At 35.3% G+C, this 21078-nt stretch overlaps 3 protein-coding genes across 7 annotated transcripts; all 3 read left to right on the forward strand.

The window, feature by feature from the left end:
• The first annotated feature begins 2531 nt into the window (after positions 1-2531).
• Positions 2532-4527, forward strand: LOC112747773 (serine/threonine-protein phosphatase 7 long form homolog). The gene is made up of 3 exons (XM_072217569.1): positions 2532-3091; positions 3166-3255; positions 3375-4527. Exons 1-3 carry the CDS (start codon positions 2535-2537, stop codon positions 3418-3420), a joined length of 693 nt encoding a protein of 230 aa, XP_072073670.1. The 5' UTR covers positions 2532-2534; the 3' UTR covers positions 3421-4527.
• Positions 4528-8202: 3675 nt separating this feature from the next.
• LOC112748110 (tubulin alpha-3 chain) lies at positions 8203-10630 on the forward strand. 2 transcript variants are annotated; one of them, XM_072217568.1, is made up of 5 exons: positions 8203-8705; positions 8986-9220; positions 9299-9669; positions 9764-10222; positions 10308-10630. In XM_072217568.1, exons 1-5 carry the CDS (start codon positions 8613-8615, stop codon positions 10425-10427), a joined length of 1278 nt encoding a protein of 425 aa, XP_072073669.1. In that variant the 5' UTR covers positions 8203-8612; the 3' UTR covers positions 10428-10630. The 2 variants fall into 2 exon arrangements, with proteins under 2 accessions (XP_072073669.1, XP_025652100.1); XM_025796315.2 differs by having other exon boundaries at positions 9764-10630.
• Positions 10631-13517: 2887 nt separating this feature from the next.
• LOC112748111 (uncharacterized) lies at positions 13518-16970 on the forward strand. Of its 4 annotated transcripts, none has more exons than XM_025796319.3 (5): positions 14029-14307; positions 14397-14456; positions 14809-15190; positions 15406-15662; positions 15760-16970. In XM_025796319.3, the coding sequence occupies exons 3-5, from the start codon at positions 14929-14931 to the stop codon at positions 16780-16782; spliced, it is 1542 nt and encodes a 513-aa protein (XP_025652104.1). In that variant the 5' UTR covers positions 14029-14307; positions 14397-14456; positions 14809-14928; the 3' UTR covers positions 16783-16970. The 4 variants fall into 4 exon arrangements, with proteins under 4 accessions (XP_025652103.1, XP_025652104.1, XP_072074608.1 ...); XM_072218507.1 differs by having other exon boundaries at positions 14034-14307; positions 15457-15662; XM_025796318.3 differs by having other exon boundaries at positions 13518-14456; positions 15457-15662.
• The last annotated feature ends 4108 nt before the right edge of the window (positions 16971-21078 follow it).

Here is a 21078-nt window from a genome sequence, read left to right on the forward strand (position 1 = left end):
TAAATTCAACTCTACTTTATCGCAGGTTGAGAATATCCCAATCCTAACTCTATTAATTCTTAATTGGCAGTTACCCGACCCTACCAAAGATGCAACATTATTATATAATTTGATAATAATTTAAAATAGAACTCACTTTTATGTAAAAAAAATGTATTAAATTATCAATTAATGATCTTCTCTCAGTGACTAAGGATCTTTTGCATTTAGCGAAAGATTTTTGATTCAACATCCACTTAAAATATATTTTTATATAAGTATATATACATATATAGGATATGGATTGGTCGGGTAGGGTTGAGGCTCAACCCGCACCCTACCCAATCCGCACGAAAACCTTACTCGGACCCTACCCTACCCACTATGGATCGGATTGACAATCTTACCCGATCGGATTGGATCGAATTGGTTACCTGCGGGTAGGGTGCATGTTGCCATCCCTAATGACCATAACTACCCATATCAACTTTGCTTGGTTTGGTAAAGTTTTTTGAAGAGGTACTTGTATTTTTTGAAAGCTCAAGCTCCTTATTTTATATTTGGTAAATCACAAAGACCATGTACTTGTGTTTGTAGTTTTAAAAGATCGAGTTGCTTTTGAAAGCACCTAAGATAGAGTTGTTCAAATTTAGCTTGTACTTTTCAAAATTTAAAAGTTTAATATAACCTCATATGTTAACTAATTTTTAAATTTAATGCTTACATTCATGTCTATTATAGTATTTTTAAATTTTAAAGGCTATTTTATCAAACGCAATTGATGTTGCTTGTGTTTATTAACTAAGACCCAATTTGAATAAACAACTTAAATAAGTTCTTTTGGAAAAAGAGCTTAAAGTATAAGGACTTTTATTAATAGCAGCTTATAAATAAGTTATTTTGTATTTAAATTTTTTGTTATAGAAATACTTATTTTAAAGTTGTAGTGTTTGGATAAATAACTCAAAAAATATAATATTTTTTTATACAAAAAAATTGAAAATTAAAATAACGATGATAACCAATATTTTTCAATATTAAATGTTGATTTTACATAACCTAATCACTAAGATTACAATTGTTTAGGCAATTGATTTTTTATTTGCTCTCTTATTAGTTCTATTTTTTAAACAATTAGTTCTTGTCACATAATATCAATAGAAATTGATTCTTCTATTTCACCTTCACCCATAATGGTGTTCTTATATCGCTTTTTAATTTACATATGGAACCATCGAAGGTGTAGTGCGCTAATATGGGGGAGAGGAGTGCTATACAGAATGGTGGTGTCAGGGGGAACAACTCGGACCCTCCGAGTGCGAGTCACAAGACGCACGGTCCGAGTAGCGTGTAATCCGTTGAGGCAAGTGCCCAACTCGGACCCTCCGAGTTGCATAACGTTACGGACCGTCCGATTTCTACTCAAACCAATCGCACGGTCCGAGTTCACTCATGCACTGAACACGCGTCGCTCTCTGGTTTATCCCCGAACGGTGCCCTTTTTTGAAGAAACAAACAACTTTAACCCTCTCTCATCATCCAAAAACCAAAGCCATCACTCACACTTCACTCTCACACCTTCTTCTTCCTTTCTGAAGCTGAGCTTTGCATGGTAGAGGAGAAGAAATAATGCCCAAAAAATATAAAGTTAAAGATGTTGATCGATCTGAGTTTTATATTATTCATTATTTCAGTGATCCTGATTATGTAAGTTTTTTTTAATTATTTTTAAATTTTAAAATTTTTTTTATATTTATAATTATTAATATTAAGAATTTAATTATTATGGTTGTTGTTAGAAATGCAGTTGAAAAATATAAAAATAGATGGATTATGACTAATTTTTCAATATTTGTTAAATTTTTCTAGATTTTTTTTTACAGATTTTTAATAAAAAATATTATTATTAATAAGAAAACATTATCATTATTATTGATGGAGAGCTTTCGGTAGTAATAAAAAAAGAAGTAAATAGATCTCTTATTCAGTAGAGAATGTTATTTTTTTAATTTTTTATAAATTTTGAGTATAATTATTTGTTAGTTAATCATATTTAAATGTTTATTTAAAAAAGAAACTATAACTATTATCGAAGAATTTAAATGTTAATGTTATTGTTATTGTTATTGTGAGTGAGAAAGTGTTAATGTTGAATGATTAATAGAATCATTTTAATTAAGCCATGCTAGATTTTTTATTATGATAATGTTTGTAGTTTTTAGAATATGAATGTTAATATTTTGTAGAATATGAATGATGGCATACAATGATTGTTAATATTTTTTATTATTGAGGAGAAAATGTTTAACAAATGTGTAAGTAGTATTAGATACTATTTAAGATGTTGTAATATTGTTGAGAATTTTCATTAAGAATAAATGTATTGGTAATGAATTTTATTTGTAATTATGAATAATTTTAAGGATTAATTAAATAATTTTAGAAGTTAAAAGAATTAGTTATATAATGAATTAGTGAAATGATTGATGATGGTAAGTTAGTAATTGATAATTATATGACTAGTAATTTGTTATGTTTTTTTGTAGAAATTAAGAATGTTGACATGTAACCACCCAGTTCCTCCGAATCGGTACAACGATAGGGTGGAGGAGCATTTACGAATTACCGGGTTCTATCATGTGTCTCAGATTGGGATAGTTCAGTGTCAGAAAGCATTGGTAAATGTTCTAATCGAATGTTGGCACCCAGACACACATACGTTTCACTTTCCCATTGGTGAATGTTCCATGACTCTTGAAGACGTGGCTCTAATATTTGGTCTTCCCACAGATGGTCTTCCAGTGACAAGGATGATAATGAGTAGTTTTGAAGCCATGGAGGTGGAGTGTTTGCTTCAATTTGGGGTTGCACCTTGTAAGGAGGACTGTAGATCAAATTTTCTACCCTTGCTTCGTGATTTTGTCAATATTGGACAGTTTAGTTGGGGTTCGGCCTGCCTAGCACACCTTTACAGGGCGTTATGCAGGGCATCTCGTTATAACTGTAAGAAAATAGATGGTCCACTAACACTTCTGCTCGGCTGGGCTTGGATCCGATTGCCCTATCTATCGCCGCTTCCTAGAGAACCCCGCAGTTTTCCACTAGCAAACAGGTAATATTATGTTACAATGCATCCGTTTCTTGATATTTAAGATTCAGTTGAGCTAATTGAGGACATCGTATTAGGTGGCGTAACTGGGAGCGAGGTGACCGACGATATAGATATCTAAAGCTAGCTCACTTCAGGAAGGCTTTGATGAACTTCAGGAAGGCCAGGTGTGTTTTAATTAAAGAAGTATTAGTTTTGGGAATATTGGGCTTTGACAAAACTATCAGTCATTGTTATTGTTATTTGAATTGTGGGTTGTAATCATGAGTTTCCTTTATTTTTCCAGTTTGTCTGGGTTGCCTATGTTGTGGATCGTATGGATCCGAACATAATTCCTGCTGAAATCTACTTGCAATCGGTTGTCTGGAGTGCTACAGTTTCATTGGTGTCGTTTGAATGTATCGAGTGGCATGCCACCGATAGGGTCAAGCGACAGTTCGGTCTCGTTCAGGGAGTACCTACTCAGGAACAGAGTTTGGATAAGGCGCATGGAGAGATTCTGACTGGACCTAAAAATCTTAACTGGGTAACGACACCGACTCATTCAATTTGGGTGATGCATTGGACAAACAGGTATCACTACGTTCTTTCTGAGCTTCACATGCCTTCACAGCATCCGTTGGATACTTACATGAACTGGTACCGATCAAAATATGGGGACCGCTTAGCCTTGTCGAATCTTGTGGGTGAAGAGAATGATGAAGGTAACTAGGTTCTGGATGTGGGCAATGAGGATATGGATGAGGGTAATCAAGATACCGATGAGGGTAGTCAGGATATGGATGAGAACAATGAAGATACAATCGAAGGCTACGTACGATCGCCAATCCAGTCGCTGGTTGGCACAACATGCGAACACATGTCTGCAGGGAATCCGGTCCACCTGGAACTCACCACAGTCACATCGAAGGCTACGTAGATCAACTGCAAACTCCAGTCCACTTGGCATCTCACGAACCTCAAAGACCTCATTCTGGCGGTCAAAACAACTAACTTGGATGTTTCCTGATGCAAGTTGGTTTGCATGCAACTTCGATGTCACTATCTCAGAAAACGCATGGCCAGCATTGATCCGGGCTTCCGCCTCCGCTCTTTTACGGGTGAACAACTCATTTAGCCTGTAAAATGTTGCCTTCACAAGAGCAGTAATGGGAAGATTGCGTGCACCCTTCAAAACTGAGTTGATGCACTCCACAAGATTCGTCGTCATGTGACCCCATCGGTACCCGCCATCAAAGGCCAATGCGTACTGTTCGCAAGGAATTCGGTTTAACTAGTTTATATATGCCTCGCCGCGGTTCCTTAACCGCTGGTAACGCACTTCGTACTCCCGCACCGTCCTGGAATATCCTAGCAGATCAAAGCATATAGAAAGCAAAGTAATTGAGTTCAATAGATTTATTTAAGGCAAATCTATAAATAATTTGATTAAATTTAGTAAATGTTTACCGATGTTAACGACCAATTTTTGGAGGTGCGGTGCCTTGAACTTTCTCAGAAAATTCGACTCTATATGCCTGATGCAAAACATATGAAAAGCTCTAGGAGGTGACCAAGCTCCGTTACTACGTTCCACAGCTGCATTGATGGACTCGTGCCTATCAGATATTAGACCCACTCCATCCCGAGTAACAACATGTTGATAGAGGTTACTCAGGAAAAAATGTCATGCCTCAGAAGTCTCTCCCTCAACAATAGCAAACGCAATCGAAACGATATTGTTGTTGCCATCCTGTGAAACTGCCACAAGCAGACAACCCTTATACTTTCCGTACAAGTGAGTCCCATCCACCTGGACAATTGGCTTACAATGTCTGAATGCCCTAATACAAGGGTAATAACTCCAAAATACGATGCAGTACCCGAATATCACCCACCAAGTCATCGCCTTGATATGCAGGCATAGTCTCAAAATGGACAACAGCTGATGGCTCCTTGTGATACATGGCCTCAAACCATATAGGCAACGCTTCATACGATGCTTCCCAACCTCCAAATATTTTTTCTACTGCCCTCTGCTTAGCCAACCATGCTTTCCGATAACTGACGGTGTAGTTGAATTTCGATTGCTCTTTTGCTATAACCGATTTTACCTTTAAGGAGGGGTCAGCTTCAACAAGTGGCTTTATTGCTTCTGCAATTGTGATAGAGTCCAGCTTCAAATGATCCTGTGAAATGGTGGCTGTGGTACAGGTGTGGCTACCATTATACCTCCTTATAACCCAACAGTACTTCCTGCTGATCAAGCTAACCCTGATAAGCCAATCACACCCAGACCCATACTGTGTACACTTGGCATAAAATGTCAACGGCTCAGACTCATATACCCGGTAGTCTACGCTTCGTCGTATGGTATACTCTTTTACCGCCTTAATAACAGCTTCTCTAGAACTGAACTCCATCCCAACGGCAAATTCACCATCTGCGACGATAGGAATTTTTGCTGGGACAAACGCCATAAGATAAATTTCATTAATACGTAGATATTTCAAAACCGATTCTAAAGGTAAATCAAATTTTACTGCATCTAGTATGCTATAAATCAAAACCTTCAACATGTTATGATGTCACGCTAAACAAAATAAGCACATCAGCAGCAAATGTAAAAAACCAGACCGGACCGACCGGATCGACCGAGAAACCAACCGAACCGCACCGGTCCTGTCCGGTTCATGGCATTTGAACCGTACAATAGATCGAACATGTGCACATAATAATTACAAACTCATGCAACTTGCTACAACCATATCGTAGACAACTTAAATATTATTTCCTAATAAACACTTGAAGCATATAAAAGAAAATAAAAACTCCTTAACGGGTCGAGGACCGATTAGATCTTGACAACTACGACACATAACACATGATTAAATAATGCTAAAAAAGGGTAAATTAGTAATAACTCAATCAATGTCTAACTAAAAAAACACTTCTACCACGATTACGTACCTGCAGTCATATATTCCGGAAATTCCGGAACATGCATGGCTTCCAAGTCTAAAACTCTCATGAATGATGGCTCCTCAAACGGCACTTCGTTTGCGAGTGCATTTGCCACTTCTGTCACATCTGGCTTCATGGTTCTGTCACCTTGATCTTCATCACCATCTAGAACAACAAATTCATAGTTGCTTTCGAACTCTTCTTCACTGTCACTATAATAATCTTCCTGTAGAATATTCCGGTCAGCCTCAGATTGTTCAAACTCAACATACAACTCGATGAACGAAATCTGAGACCGGTTTTTAATATACATTGAAAACATCTCCTGCATGCTCACTTCGTTCGTCACATATTTGGTTTGATACTGTACGAATCCACCAAACACCGGAAGGGGTTATCTGTATAGAATACATGATATCTTTCTTGCCCTCTCAGAACCAATTTTTTCACAGATTACTCCTTTGAGCTCCTCAAATGAGATAATAAAAGGAATAACAACATCTACTGCGTTTTCACAAATAAATTTTACTCCTTCAGCCGTTTCTAACAAAATCTGACCAAAATAAAATATTTTTAGCAATACTCTATCACTCATTTTTTTCACAAAAGAAGCATAACCTTAGTCTTAGATACTACCTTATCAAAATCAAAACTGAAAAAAAGAGAGAGTTTTTTAAGAAGAAGGAAGACGCAGCCGTTCAAGAAGAAGAAGGAAAACGGAGCTAATGTCCCACCACTTCACTTCACCCTTTTATATCACCAACTTTAAGGAACTCGAACCCTACGACTAGGTTAACTTCAACCAAAAGAAAAAAAAATTAAAAGCTTGAATTCAGACCATCCGATTTCTTCCAAACCGTTCCACAAAACGGAGGGTTCGAGTTGAATGATCTCCAATTCAGACTCTCAGCTAAGAACTCGGACCATGCGATTTGCGTTCGCATTCCTTAGTTGTGAATTCATTCGGTCCGAATTCTTCTACTCGAATTTCTATCTCATTACCAAACAATTCGGATCGTGCGATTTGTTAATAAAAAATATCAACCCAAACAACACGCACGGTCCGAGTTCCTTCATCTCAAACTGATAAAAATCTGTCCCACATATACGTGTAGTCCCCCCTAACTCCATATCCAAGCATAGCACACACATGCCCTCCATAACCATAAAAATGAGCCTTCTTATATGTGGTGAATAGTAATAAAATTTTAATTCATAATAAATTTTAATGGCAATGCCAAAGAAATTATTGTGCAGTTAGTGTTTACTGTTTTATTGTGTATGATATTATAGTAGGTGAAAATAAAAAACAAATATAAGATGTGTGTCAATGTATATTAAGTTGCTGTTTTTTATTTTTTATTTTTACTCCTATTAGCCTTCTCTTTTATTGAGGTCAATACTTGTTATAACTAATTATAAAAATAATAGCAAGTTATATAAAAATAAAATCACACGTGAAAAAAATAAATTAAAAAAAATTAGAAGAAATATATGCAGTAAGTGATTCAGATGGAACATTATTTTAAAATAGTGGTGGAGAGTCATTTAAGCAGATGAATCATTACATAAAAATGATGGTGAAGGACCAATAATTTAAAGAGATGAAATATTGTGTAAAAATGATGGTGAAAATGATGATAAAAGGCCCGTACTTATAACGGATAGAACTTTGCGGAGACTAGTATTTTTAACAAAAATAGAAATATTTTTACAGAGATAATAAAATGAGTCATATATTTTTATTTCTTTAAAATACTGTCAATTGAAAAAAACTTTTTTTTTTAAACAGTATCAAACATGCCTATTATAAATTTTTATAATTCAAAAATTAAAAAAATTCTGCTGTATTTTTTAAATGAATATTAAATATAAATATTATAATTTTTAAATAAAAATTCTACCCAACTAAGTTAGGAAAGATAAACGGAATCTGCCTAAATTATCCCCCGCAACAAATAAAAAGCAATATTTTGGCATTTGCTTGGACTCAGCCTCAAAGCTCCACGTATTAGCATAGGATGAAAATTTAATAATTTCATCTACATGCAGGAGACATCGCGAGCCCCGGTATAAATTAAACAAGAGATTAATTCATAAAGTCACCTACTTACATTTAGAATTTACTTAGTCATGTCCATCAAATCAAGTACGTAACAATAATAATAATCAGTGTGATTCTTTCGAATTGGAGAATCCGCATGTAAACGTGAAGGCATCTTGCTCTTGGTGAGAGTGAGACGCTGCCCGTGAAAATCTACAGCGATCCAACTAAATTTTGACGGCAAAAGTAGCCCAATATAAATAAAGAAAAAACAAATTTTGTTTTAAATCCTTTTAAAGAGATTAAAATAATAATAATAATGATTAAATCTGGACCCCAAACTCTCGTGTTTTGAGTGACACACTTCCGATCCCGCGATATAAAATGAAGGAACGCCATTAGCGGGTAGTTTCCAAACACAGTTTCAGAGAAGCGTCTTAATAAACGCTAACCTCTCCTAGGTGCTCTGCTCCTTCTTCTTCAATCTTCCTTCTCCTCCTTAGATTTCGATACTCTTTCTGCGATTAACCTGAGAAAATGAGAGAGTGCATTTCGATCCACATTGGTCAGGCCGGTATTCAGGTCGGAAATGCTTGCTGGGAGCTCTACTGCCTCGAACACGGCATTCAGGTACTTCCCATCTCAATAGATCTACATTTTTCTACGCCACATTTTAGCGAACGTTTCTCGTATCTTTCCGTTTTGCGTCATTTGATATAGATCATAGATCATAATGTTAACAGCATTTTCTAGTGGCTTTACTTTCACGATATTGCCTGGATCTTGAAGATTACTATCTATTGTGTTGTGTCTCTTCCAAATCTGGATCTATTATTGGTATTGGTAATTCCTGTTTGAAGCTTCCGCTAACTAGGCTTTTATTTATTTATTTTTCTTGTGGATCGCTTAGCCTGATGGCCAGATGCCAGGTGATAAGACCGTTGGGGGAGGTGATGATGCTTTCAACACCTTCTTCAGTGAAACTGGAGCTGGAAAGCATGTACCCCGTGCAGTTTTTGTAGATCTTGAGCCCACTGTCATTGATGAAGTGAGGACTGGCACATATCGTCAACTATTCCATCCTGAGCAACTCATTAGCGGAAAGGAGGACGCGGCAAACAACTTTGCCCGTGGCCACTATACCAGTAATGCCTCAACAGCCTCTGCATTTTGTTCTTTAAATTGTTTTTTACTAATTCGATGATTGTCTTGTTTAAATTCAGTTGGGAAGGAGATAGTTGATCTTTGCTTGGACCGTATCAGAAAGCTTGCAGATAACTGTACTGGTCTGCAAGGTTTTCTGGTGTTCAATGCCGTGGGTGGTGGCACTGGTTCTGGCCTCGGATCCCTTTTGCTGGAGAGGCTTTCAGTGGATTATGGCAAGAAGTCCAAGCTTGGTTTCACTGTCTATCCTTCACCACAGGTTTCAACTTCTGTTGTTGAGCCTTACAACAGTGTCCTCTCTACCCATTCCCTTCTTGAGCACACTGATGTTGCTGTGTTGCTCGACAATGAAGCCATATATGATATTTGCAGGCGCTCCCTTGACATTGACCGACCAACCTACACTAACCTCAATCGCCTTGTCTCTCAAGTACTTTCTTCACCTCTTATTGTTACATATGTTTAAATACAATTCTGATTTATCAATTTATTGCATGATATCATGTTCATCATAATATCTTCAGGTGATTTCATCGCTGACAGCCTCTCTGCGGTTTGATGGTGCGCTGAACGTTGATGTCACCGAGTTCCAAACTAACTTGGTACCATACCCCAGGATCCACTTCATGCTTTCATCCTATGCACCTGTGATCTCAGCAGAGAAGGCATACCATGAACAACTATCAGTGAATGAAATCACCAACAGCGCATTTGAGCCATCTTCTATGATGGCAAAATGTGATCCACGCCATGGAAAATATATGGCTTGCTGTCTCATGTACAGAGGTGATGTGGTGCCTAAAGATGTCAATGCAGCTGTGGCAACTATTAAGACCAAGCGCACTATTCAGTTTGTTGACTGGTGCCCCACTGGATTCAAGTGCGGAATCAATTATCAACCTCCAACTGTTGTTCCAGGAGGTGATCTTGCCAAGGTGCAGAGGGCTGTTTGCATGATCTCAAACTCCACCAGTGTTGCTGAGGTTTTCTCCCGCATTGACCACAAATTCGACCTTATGTATGCAAAGAGGGCCTTCGTTCACTGGTACGTTGGTGAGGGGATGGAAGAGGGTGAGTTCTCTGAGGCTCGTGAAGATCTTGCTGCCCTTGAGAAGGACTATGAGGAGGTTGGTGCAGAGGCTACAGAAGGTGATGAAGGTGAAGAAGGAGAGGAGTATTGATTTGTAAGTTTGCTCGTGCAGTGTGTAGCTTTGCTTTATTCTATTATGTTTCGTGAATAAGTTATCGTTGCTCTTGTTTGTTTGGTGTTCCCATCGTGGAGATTGCTTTGTTCCAGTACTCAGTTTCAATGTATGTCGTGGCTCTTAGCTAAAATGATTGGGAACTGTACTCTTATGTTTTTAATTAAACAGATAAGAAATCACACAACACGCTGCTGGCGCCTGGCTTTTTTATAATAAATAAATATGAAAAAACTTATTTATCAAAATACGCACCAAACAAAATAATTCCAAGAATACGCATGCCCATTTTAAGAATGGCACCGAGGTGGATTTATACTCCATTTTAACTTTAGCGACCACGAAATGAAGCAGACAACATCAGTAAAATTACAGTTCGCCCTCTTCGCACCTGGCACGCACGAAATGGATCAAAGACTTGGTCTACCCAAATCAGTGGCGGTCTAATCTTCTTAAATGCTGTAAGTTTTGTTTGATTCTGGATTTGAACTGTCGTTCACCAGAATTAATAAATTGTAGTTTTTACGTTCACTTGATAAATTAAAAAGTTAATTACCATTCTACCAATTTTGCCATTCAATCTCATTTACAACAAATAAAAGATACAAAAAAATAATAATCTTAAATTTTTTTCATGGCTATTGACGAACGGATTCTCGCGTGGTCTAGAATTTAAGTTCTCGTTGAAAGTATAGCTTCTAAACCAACAATAATTATTTTGTATAAAAACTTGTTATTCACTAAAGTAAAGCCAATAAAAATAAATTGAAGTATTTAAATCTCGGGTCGTCTCTCAAGGAATTGCAGGGAGGTGTGTTTATTGTTGGTGATGAGAAAAGTATCTTTTTAGGTTTTTGAAAGGTTTAAACAAAGAATGTAAATGACAAGAAAGTAAACTAATGATCATGAAAACCCTTGGCAAAGTATGAGAAATAGACGTCCTATCCTAGTTATCTTTATCAATTGTGATGAGAACTGTTCATTACTCCCGCTTTGTCAACATCTAACAATGAAGGTATGTTAAGTGGATAAATCAATTTGATTTTCTCATGTCCTAGTCAACTCCTAAGGAAAGACTAGAGTTATTGAAAAGCAAATCAATTAGCAACTCACAATTATCAATCAACAAAGGAGTTTAATAATTCAAGAGTCTCTAATTATTCAACCAAAGTCAAAAGATTCAATAACAACAAATGGAGAAGCAAGCAATAAACATGAAATACCTCAAATTACATTAATAAAAGAAATCAAATCTAACATGAGAATTCATAAATAAAAGTAATAGAATAAATAAAAGTAGAAGAGAAAGTAAAGTAAAGGAATATTGAACCTGAATTTGATGAAGAAATAAACATAAAACTAAGAGAGAGGAGACTCTCTCTAGAAACTACATCTAAGACCTAAAATTGTGAATAAAAAGTGTATGAATGATTCTCCCACTCTGCAGCCTCTAATATGTGTTTTCTGGGTCGAAAACTGGGTCATAAATAGTCCAGATATCACCCCAGTGATTTCTAATACGTCCAGCACATGACTATGTTACGCGTACGCGTCGCCCACGTGTACGCGTCACTCGTCTGCGGCACAATTCACGCGTGCGCATCACCTAACAGCAAGGCAACTATGACAAATTATATATTGTTGCGAAGCCGCGAATGTTAGCTTTCCAACGCAACTGAAACCGCCTCATTTAGACTTCTGTAGCTCAAGTTATGATCGATTGAGTGTGAAGAGATCAGGGCTAACAGCTTTGCAGTTCCTTCAACTTCTTGTATTCTTTCCACTTTTGCATGCTTCCTTTCTATCTTCTAAGCCATTCGTGTCCTGTGATTTCTGAAAACACTTAACACACATATCAAGGCATCGAATGGTAATAAGAGAGGATTAAACATAGCAAAATTAAGACTAAAGAAGCATGTTTTCAATCATAGCACAAAATTAGGAAGGAAAATATAAAACATGCGATTTAAATGAATAAGTGTGAGAATAGTGAATAAAATCTACTAAATTAAGCACAAGATGTACCACGAAATAGTGGTGCATTAGCTATGCTTTAAAAATAAATATTTTTTAATATTATTGTTAGTACTCTTTGTTAACTTTTAATTTTTATCAATTTTTTATTTATTTTTCTTGTTGATAGTATGAATATTTTTTTTAGAATTTTTTTTATCTTTACTTATGCATATTATTATATTTTTTTAATAGAATTTTTAGTATTTATTATTCATATAAAATTTTTTAGTCATTTTTATTAATACGTATTTTTTTTATAGAATTTTGTTTTCTTATTGGACTTTGTATATTTTTTACTATATATTCTTAAATTAGTATATATTTTATTTATTATTGTTAATTTTATAATATAAATTTTATTAAAATGATATAATTAAATATAAAAAGAGTACTAAAGAAAAGTACTAACAAATTATAATAAAAAGTACTAAATTTAAACACATAAATTTAAATTCTTTTTAAAAGTTAAAATAATATAATTTTGAATTATATAAATTTATGTCTATTTTAGTAATTTTTGTTTAAACCTAATTTTGAATGATTTAACCAAACAACATTCATCTTATTATAATCAATTTTGATACAAAATTATCAAATATAAATCACATTAATACCAATTCAATTTTTATCAAAATTGAGTTTGTAAAATCAATCTTATATAAATTTTCGTTTGTAAATTCTAATTTAAACACATAATTGGTAATGAAAGCTGTTGAAGTTCAAATGACACCAGTATCACTAGATTGGCTACAATTTCGTGGATGCTGTTCTGATAAGCTCAATTCTGACGCCAGATAGCTCCCAATTTCGTAGACGCTATACCTGAAATGGTTTCTGCTCTGCTCCATTTTGTAGTCACTAAAGCTAAATAGAATACAAACTCACTTTACGAACGTCATTCTTAAAATGGTCACGTGTATTCTTGAAATTATTTTACCTGATACACATTTTAATAATAAAAATTTTTTCACATTTATTTATATAAGAAAGTCCTGGCGCCTTGTACAAGTACAAACTTAGAGAAGGTGTTATATCTTCTAGGAACTGGCCTAGTAGAATTAAGTTATTGACTTTGACCACGACACTGTGGTGGTGCTAGTATTCCATGCATAATTCCTTTTTCTAAAGTCTCTCCTAAATGCTAACATGGATAAGAACAAAGTTAAAGCACTTCGCCAAGAAACAACATCACTTACCAACTCATCCCTGCAAATATCTTTTCCGTACATGATTCAATATTTAATCCCATCGCTTCCCCCAACAGGCCTATTAATGTGCCTCTTAATGTAAATGTTATTGTTGCAAATATTGAATCTCAAAAAACCCGGGGAAAATACGCTGTAATCTAGTCATTAGATGCATAAGTTGCATACTCTTGGAAGTTGGAACATCTATAAAATGTTTCAGATATTTCATATTTCAGAGGTAAAATTCTTTTTTAAAATCAGAAAAAATCACTAATTTCATATAAAGAATTAAAAAAAGTTTAGGTATAAATAAATATTTTTTCCGATTAAAATGAGTACTTTTTTTTTGGGTGACTATTAAAATGAGTAATTTCTGGAAACAATAAAATATCCAAGTTTCATAATTAATTTTATTGAAAAAGATACCCAGTACCCCACCCTAAACAGCGAATGAATTGAATGTGATTTTCGCGTGAGGTGCTTCTCTGAAAGGAGGTGCGGCGTTGTAGTCCTAATTCGGCCCCCTTTTATCTCTCTTTCTTTTTAATGTGGCTTGGACCCATCAAAGGAGAAAAACAAGAGACTGCAGTAAAAAGGAGAAACGGAAGGGTTTTCTATGGTTATGGCATGGCATGGCATTACATCGTTCCCACCTACTGATTAGTTAGTACTGACCTGCATTTTGGCTGCAACTCTTATATTACTTTCTAGTTTTTTTTTTAATTATTTTATTTTTTCAACCGATGGAAAAGAACAAGTATCAGATTCTGGGTTCCGCTTCTGGTCAACAACCTCCGACAAATGAACCGCAGGTACCACACTCTAATTTGTCTTCTTATTATGAAAAGTTCAATCTTTTGTCCAAAAATTGTTTTTTCGTTAAAAAAAAAAAGCTTTTTAACCGTCTCGCCCCTGTTTTCTTTCAACGGCGATCCTATGGCCTACTATTGTTCGAGTCGCTAAACATTGCATATTTTAGTTTGGTTGTTAGAGAAGCCAGAATTTCGTAACAACCACTGTATGGATGGAGTGTGTCGGTAATCATAATTAGAATCATATTTTAGGGAGTAATTTATAACACCTATGTGTTGGTAACATGCATCATTTGTAGTGTTGTTTATCCTGTTGATTTTGCTGAGATGAGAGTGTATATCTGAATAACAGGGCAACAAACAGAAAGGCCAAGCAAATGTGACAGTTTTGCCTAACTCAAAACAACAGCAGCAGCTATCCATTGCCCCTAAACCCTACACTCCTCAAAGTGCTACAGAACAGTTCCTGGCAATGACCATGCCCACCAATCAGTGGCAACAAGCTCAGATGTTTGCACAGTTAACAACACCGCCACCACCAACCTATTGGCAACCTCAGTGGCCTTCTGGTGTTGCTCCATTTATGGGATCAAATTTTCCCCCAATTTATCAGCCATTCCCTCCTAATGGCACCACTGATCCTAGCTGCCAAGGTGTTGGAACTTCCTCAACTACCCGGCCTCTAGTTCCGGATATGCATTACCCTATTCCCTACCCGTATCCTGGATTTCCAGGTAATTAAGCAATCTTGTAGTTCTTTTTAATATTTTCATTACCAAGTATATGGGAGACAGAGGTATAATCCCCCCAACAAAACAAAAGGATTTTGTTTTGGATTTTAATTAGAGTGTATATCTATTTGGGTAAATAAGTATTTGGACATAGTAATTTTCATGAGGTAATGCTTCATTTTCCATGTTATACTTGTCAATGTTCGGATGCATTTCAGGGTGTTCGTATAATGTATTATTAAGGTTAAGGTGTTGCCTACACTCTACAGGTCCTTGTGATCCATCATCTTGGTTGAGTCAAATGCAGCAATTACAGCATCTCTATGCTTACAATTTTCCTGGTGCGCATGGCTATTCTTCGGCAGCTCCTACTGCGCCTGGCTTCTCAGCTTCTGGAGAGCAATCTTCCCATAAAGGAACTATCAGACCACCTGCAAATCTTTCTCAGAAGCACCAGCAACTCTGGGAAGCTCAGGTGGATGATTTTCTTCCCAAATTCTCACTCCTGCATTGCACTAATAATTTATTGTTACTTCATTGTATTAATAATATCAACAAGCTTATTCTTGCAGTCAGCAGAGAATGTCCAGCTCTGGAGCATAATAGATAAATTGCAGGCTGAAGTTTCTGATTACAAGGTTCGTCTCACAAGGCTTGAAGAAGAAGTTTCATCACTCAAACAAAAAGCAGCAGCGCCTCCCCATAATGAAGTTAAGGGTAATATCCCTAAAGCGGCAGTGCCTCCCCGTAATGAAGTTAAAGGTAATATCCCTTTAGGGGAAGTTAATGGAAATATCCCTTTTGGAACAGGACAGCCACGAAAGAGAGGGAGGCCACGTAAGCGGCCACTGGATATACTGTATCCGTATCCAATCCATCAAGAATCTCAACCACAAACTCAGTGTAGAAAGCCAGCGCCACTAATTAAGCCTCACTTTGAAATTAAACCATCTCTCTTTGAGAAAGTTATCCTTAAGCCACATGATCAAGGTGTGCCAAATCACTCTACAATGGCAAAGCAGCAAACCAATGAAAAGATCTTAGATGCCGTAACACCAGAAGTGAGTGGCAACATCCAAAACAATCAAGGCAAATCATTGTTGCCTACACACGGAAGCGAAGTTTATCAGGAATATCAGGGACCCCAATCATATGCTAGTGGCAGCGCTTATGCTTCGGGAGCATGGGTTAGTTTTAAAAATTTAGACATGGTAACAGCCTATTGTGTACTTCCAAATCCAAAAGAAGTACGATGGAGTAACGGGATTGTTTCGGCTAGATACCGAGGAGATACTGATAAAGGGAGTCATGGGGGAACTCATTGCATACCCATTCAAAACTCTGCTAAGGAACTGTTAAATGCAGCAAGTAAAGGTCATTTCCATAATGGCATTGTTATCAAACAAGAACAAGAAGAAGGAGCAAAGGTATCACCTGGACAGAGTTCTGCTAATGAAACAGAGGAGGCGGAAGATACTAATTCAGGATCAGCCGAAGATGAAAATGAGGATGAAATGGAAGATGACACTGGCTCCAGTGCTGAAGAAACTGATGTGCCTAAAGATGAGGGTGAGTGCACCATGAATAATAGTTGACAGTATTATTTCAAGTCTTTTTGCATTCCAAATCACTGACTATAGTAAACTGAGCAATGGGACCATTTTCTTACTAACTTTTTTAATGGTTTCCCAGAGTTTTGGTAGGAACTAGGGACCAGTATCAGTATGTAGATTACCATAATATTTCACCATATTAATCGAGGCGCTCCATGCATTTCGAATAATTTTATATATGCCATGACCAAGAAGATTACTTTGATTATTTTATTATTAACACTACTTGGAACTAATTTTTAGTATAAATAAATACTGCACGAAAAGGAAATGCATGTATTAATCATTAGAAGTTGAAAAAATATTATTCTTTCTTTATTTTTATCTGAAACTGCATTTGTTAGATGCTATAGTCTATAGATCCGCATTTTGTTTCAGAAAATAATGAATCCTATTCGATGGTTGTAAAAGAATTTGAGATATTCTATTTTTATTGTGCATCATACAACATAATACGTGTCTAATACGGAACAGTTAGATACATTGAGTCTTCTTATGTCCCTGATGAATTTTTACTTGTAGACGACGAAGCTGTAGATTTTCATAGAACCCTTTTTCTATTTTCTGAAATTGTTTTAGAGTAAAACCCCACTTTGGGCCTTAATCATTTTGCGAACTCCCATTCCACCCCTTATCAATTGAAAAATGATATTGCAGCCCTTAATCAGTGTCTTTGCCAAACCTTTTTAGTTAAAGAATGATATTGCCCCATTATAGTTAAAGAATGTTGTTAACGTGTACCGTTAACTCAACACGTGTCAAGCAACCATTTGAAGGGACTAATTGGCCCCCTATGACTCAATGAAAACGCTGCATTTTGTTGCCCCCTCTTCAATGATTTCTCCAAAGCTGATTTCGCTATCGGTTTAGATCATTTCACTCTTGGCAGAGGAGGAAGGGAAGAAACAAATCACGACGGTGATTGAAGGCAAAGCTTCCGGTATGGTTCTAGCAGATTGAAATTGTACAGAGATTGCAGTGATGAGCTTGCTATGATTGTGCTTGATTCGTCGGAGTTGTTAGGATTGGGAATTATGATAATAATGGTAATGCTATGGTTGAGGTTAGTGAGAATTGTGGGGTTGGTGATGGTGATGTGAAATCGGAAAGTGGAATAGATCAATTGGATGATGTGGAGAGAGTAGAGGGTGATGGGTTATCGGATTTGGAGGGAGAAGATTCAATGCGCATAGTAAGTAATAGTGATGTAAAATTGGAGGGTGGATTGTGTTTGTGTGGTGAGGGTGGGGGATTGAATCAATTTGATAATTTTGGTGTGCAATTGAGGTTGGAACACAAGGAGAAAAGAGAGAAAGAGAAGGTTGAGGAGGGAGGTTGTCTGATTTTAAGCATTCTGAGGGTGAGGATAATGACAGATAATGATAGGTTATAAGCTTCTTTGTAGCCTTTGACTCAAATGACTTGGATGATTTTCTGCTAGATAATGATAGATTTGATTGACGTCTTGAGATGTTTGTTTTTCTCTGCAAGAAGCAAAAATGGAACAATGAAGTTGATCAACGAAAGGAAGAAGTAAAGTGTTCTTGACCTCTCTAAAATGCAGTGTTTTGCTGAGTTATCAAGAGGTGATTTGTCTCTTTAAATATTTGTTTGACACATGAGCTAATAGTACACGTAAGTAACATCGTTAATTATAGGCGGAGACATTAACAAAGGGGACAAAAGGTCTGACGGAGACAATTATTAAGGACCGCAATGTTATTTTTCAATTAATGTGGACGAAATAGAAGTTCGCAAAATGATTAAAGGTCAGGATGGGATTTTATTCATTGTTTTAAAACATCAAACCTTATAGGTCTTCCTTTTTGTTAAGACCCAAAAAATGCCTAAATTCAACTCTTGTATTTTATTATACTTGAAAAAATGTATTTCATAAGGCATTGTTTAAGTCAGAGCCTAGTGATATTTTTCGAAAAACCATCAGTTTTTATTTAAGATAGATATTTGTTTTGGTCTTCTCTTTTGTTTAGACACCAAAAAAAAATTGTTTAATTGGTTTTTCTTTAAAAAAATAAAATAAATAAATAATAGGAGAAAGGAAGAAAAGTCTTCCCCTAGCTGTTAACTGTTAAGTGTTAACTGATATAAAGTCAATTGCGTAAACATAATCTGCTTAGAAACGTTAAAAGAAAAATGCAAATAACCTATATTATAAGAAGAAAATCAGTTTTCATAACTCTTAAGTACACGGGAAAGGAGAATACAAAAATACGAGTACTTTTTTTTTGGTTCATAAATAGTAAATATGAATAACTACGAACTATGATATGAGTATTTCAAGGCCCCATGGCAAAGTGAGTATGGAAAGGAACGCACCGATTTTAAAAGGTACAAATAATTGGTTATTTGGTTAGCATTGTCATTTTCAAACAATGGTGTATAACATTTGTGATCCGTGCATTAAGATGACCAATCCATAATGGGAATTTAGATGTGGAAAACGCACCGGATTTTAAAAAGTGCAAAAAATTGGTTAGCATTGTCATTTTCAAAAAATGGTTTCAAAAAATGGTGTATAACATTTGTGATCCGTGTATTAAGGTGACTAATCCATAGTGGGAATTTAGATGTGGAAATTTCGAAACAGTGACCGCAATAATGGGGAGTCCAAGTGATTAACAAAATAAATAATAAGGTAACTAACTTGTGTTGGTCGAGTGGTCAGTTCACTTGTCTGCTTAAGTAAGTGTCGGGAATTCAAACTCCGTCTTGTATATGTAGCAACTTATTGGCCAACGGTAAATCCTTAAATAGAGCTCAAATTCGCGACAGATTAATTCTTAATTTGTCGGGTTGGAAGATACCGTTTGGATAAACAAAAATAAATAAATAAATAAATAATGTCACATGGGACTTGTATTTAAATGTCGTAGTATTCATTTCTTCTTTAAGAATCCATGAATACAAATATACAATACACCCGAATCGTCATTGGTCCAGCTATGGAAATTTACATTAATGCCACTACAAATCAATATAGAAGAGAATCATTTTTATTTAATGTCAAAAAGCTATGAATGGACACTATATTATATCAATATTAATACATGTATTTTATGTCATTTGACATGTATTTTTTACCTAAAGTTGGATGTGCCCGATTTAGAAGAGAGATGTCGTAACCAATTATTATAGGATGAAATAAGCCTAGACTCTATAGAGTGTAGAGTGCAACCTAAGAACACCATTTCACCGCCGGCACCGCCATTCATACAAAGAACAAAAAGGAAATCCAATTATATGACAAATAATAAAGCAAATAAATTGCCAATGGAGGATTACCACGTGCGCCAGTGCCAATTTGCATATGGCCGCAAACACTCTCTCAAAGTCATCAATCTTGGGACAGATAAAGATGGATATCTAATAGTCTTAATATGATTTAAGTTAAGAGCTTCTTTTGTAGATATTTGTCAAGAATATTATATACATATAGGATTTTTTAATCAAAAAATATTCAATAAATAATGAGTTTCTCAAATTTTATTTATGACTCAAATTAATTTCTTAAATTTATCAATGTCAATTACGTTTGTCTCTATGACCCTATCTATAATGATTTGAGGAATTAAGTTATTTTTAATAAATTTAAACATTTCCAATTTGATCATTTATGCATAAACATTCTTTTTAAATAATTTTAAGAGAACTTTTATTTAATTCTTTTAATAATATGTTTAAGATATTCTTTTAGTTAATTTTTAATTTAAACATTAAATATTAAATATTAAAATAATTAAGGTTCAGAATAATATACACTTATTATGCTTGGAATTAATTCTCTACCTTAACCTACCAAAATAAATAAATTTTCAACCTTTCAATCTAGCACTACTCTTGCAGTCAAAAAATAAGAATGAAATTCGGTATTGTATAAAATAATATAATATTAATAGATGGATTTATTTAAAATAAATAAGCATGTATAATTAATATTTATTTATTTAATTATCAAAATTCAATGATATCTAACTTTACTTTATTCAAACAAAATTATTTTAAAGAAAAAGGAAAAATTATTATATTTTAACAAAAATAACATAAAATTGTCAATCAACTATAATTCAAATCGAAGGTATAATTCAAATCGAAGGTAGAAAAAAATCTCCTTTATCGCAGCGTTCTGTTGGAACACTTGAAAAGCGAGGAATAGGTGTGTCTTTGAGAAGCTAATGAGTCCAACACCGGAGATAGTATAAGAAGCCAGCAGTCTAATGCGTGAACTTAATAGTCATACCTGATAAATGCTAAAAAATT

Source organism: Arachis hypogaea, chromosome 15 (genome assembly GCF_003086295.3).
Source record: "Arachis hypogaea cultivar Tifrunner chromosome 15, arahy.Tifrunner.gnm2.J5K5, whole genome shotgun sequence".
Lineage (NCBI taxonomy): Eukaryota > Viridiplantae > Streptophyta > Magnoliopsida > Fabales > Fabaceae > Arachis > Arachis hypogaea.